Here is a 1569-nt window from a genome sequence, read left to right as displayed (position 1 = left end):
TATCTATATCTATATCTATATCTATATCTATATCTATATCTATATCTATATCTATATATCTATAAATCAATAAGTATATATATATTTATACATGCAAATTATTTAGTTAATTTATCCTATTAAATAAATTACAGAGAAAATAATCAAACAAATATTAAAAAACTAAACCAAAATGAGTTATATCTAAAAAAACAAAGCAAACAAAACAAATAAATAAATAAATAAATAAATAAATAAATAAATTAATATTTATTTAATTAATTATTTATTTATTTATTCATTTATTCGTTCCTTGCATGCGTTCCATCTGCACGAATGCGCGCAGCCAATCGCAGCAAATTGCGGCGAGTTGTCTGCCGCCGCCCCCAACTAATGCTGCTGCTGCTGCTGTTGCTGCTGCTGTTGCTGTTGCTGCTGCTGCTGCTGTTGCTGCTGCTGCTAGTGCGGAGGGCGAGGTGGACAGAGCCACGGAACGGGGTTTTGCTGCTGCGGCTGCACAGCTCCAGTGACGGTAAAGCAGCAGCAGCTGCTGTAGCAGATGCTGCTGCTGCTGCTGCTGCTGCTGCTGCTGCAGAGCCACCTGCAGCTGCACCCATGACTGTAGCAGCTTCAGCAACACCTAAGCTCTCGGCTGCTGCTGTTTCTGCTGCTGCTGCAACAGATGCTGCTGCTGACGTGCGGTGCTTCTTACTACCCCTGCTAAAGCCAGCCTCAGCTGGCTGCACATCTGCTGCTGCTGCTGCTGCTGCTGCTGCATTGGGGGGCTCCAGAAAAGCAGCAGAAGTGCAGCGGCTGAGAGCAGGAAGCAGACTCCAAGGGTATATGTCCGATGGGGGCCCCCGTTTGCTGCTGCTGCTGTTGCCCTTGCCGTTGCTGCAGCTGTTGCTGCTGGTGTTGCTGCTGGTGTTGCTGCTGGTGTTGCTGCTGCCGTTGCTTGTGCTGTTGCTGCTGCTGTTGCTGCTGCTAGAGGGGCACGACCAGAGCACAATCCCTCCTGCTTGAGCAGCAGCAGCAGCAGCAGCCTCTGTTGCTGCTGCTGCTGCTGCTGCTGTCTCTGCTGCTGCTAGCTGCTTCGACTGTGGCGTACAGGAGGCGGCGCCCTGAGGGGGCTGCGGAGAAAACCGCAAACCCTCGCTGCAGCAGCAAGCAAACAACGCAACTAGGGTTTAGGGTTTAGGGTTTAGGGTTTGCGCTGAGAAAAGAAAGACAGAGACGCAAACCCCCAGCACTCAAGCGAAACAAACACCTCTAAAAACCCTAAACCCTAAACCCTCATACCCACAAACCCTAAACCATCATACCCACAAACCCTAAACCCTCATGTCTACAAACCCTAAACCCTCATGTCTACAAACCCTAAACCGTCATGTCTACAAACCCTAAACCCTCGTATCCACAAACCCTAAACCCTCATGTCTACAAACCCTAAACCCTTATGTCTACAAACCCTAAACCCTCACCTGAGAATAAGGGTGTTGCATCTCTTTAGCGCCTCTGGGTTTGCTGCTGCTGAGGGGATTAAAGCCAGGGCCTGCAGCAAAACCAAACAACACCAATTATTTCTGCTGC

The 1569-nt window shown here is 48.1% G+C and overlaps 1 protein-coding gene across 1 annotated transcript in view; it reads right to left on the bottom strand.

Moving 5' to 3' along the window:
* Positions 1-281: 281 nt before the first annotated feature.
* The window catches only part of EAH_00059420 (hypothetical protein, conserved), a gene marked incomplete at both ends in the record, with an annotated part of 6054 nt that continues 4766 nt past the window's right edge, over positions 282-1569 (bottom strand). Inside the window, 2 exons of the mRNA XM_013393569.1 lie at positions 282-1134; positions 1461-1531. Of these exons, the coding sequence (XP_013249023.1) occupies positions 282-1134; positions 1461-1531 (924 nt within the window). The remainder of the gene's footprint in view (positions 1135-1460; positions 1532-1569) is intronic.

The sequence above is a fragment of the Eimeria acervulina genome, genomic scaffold (genome assembly GCF_000499425.1).
Source record: "Eimeria acervulina Houghton genomic scaffold, Eah_scaff1405, whole genome shotgun sequence".
Taxonomy (NCBI): domain Eukaryota; phylum Apicomplexa; class Conoidasida; order Eucoccidiorida; family Eimeriidae; genus Eimeria; species Eimeria acervulina.
The sequence above is the reverse complement of the archived record's forward strand: the minus strand, read 5'-3'. Positions and strand labels throughout refer to the sequence as shown.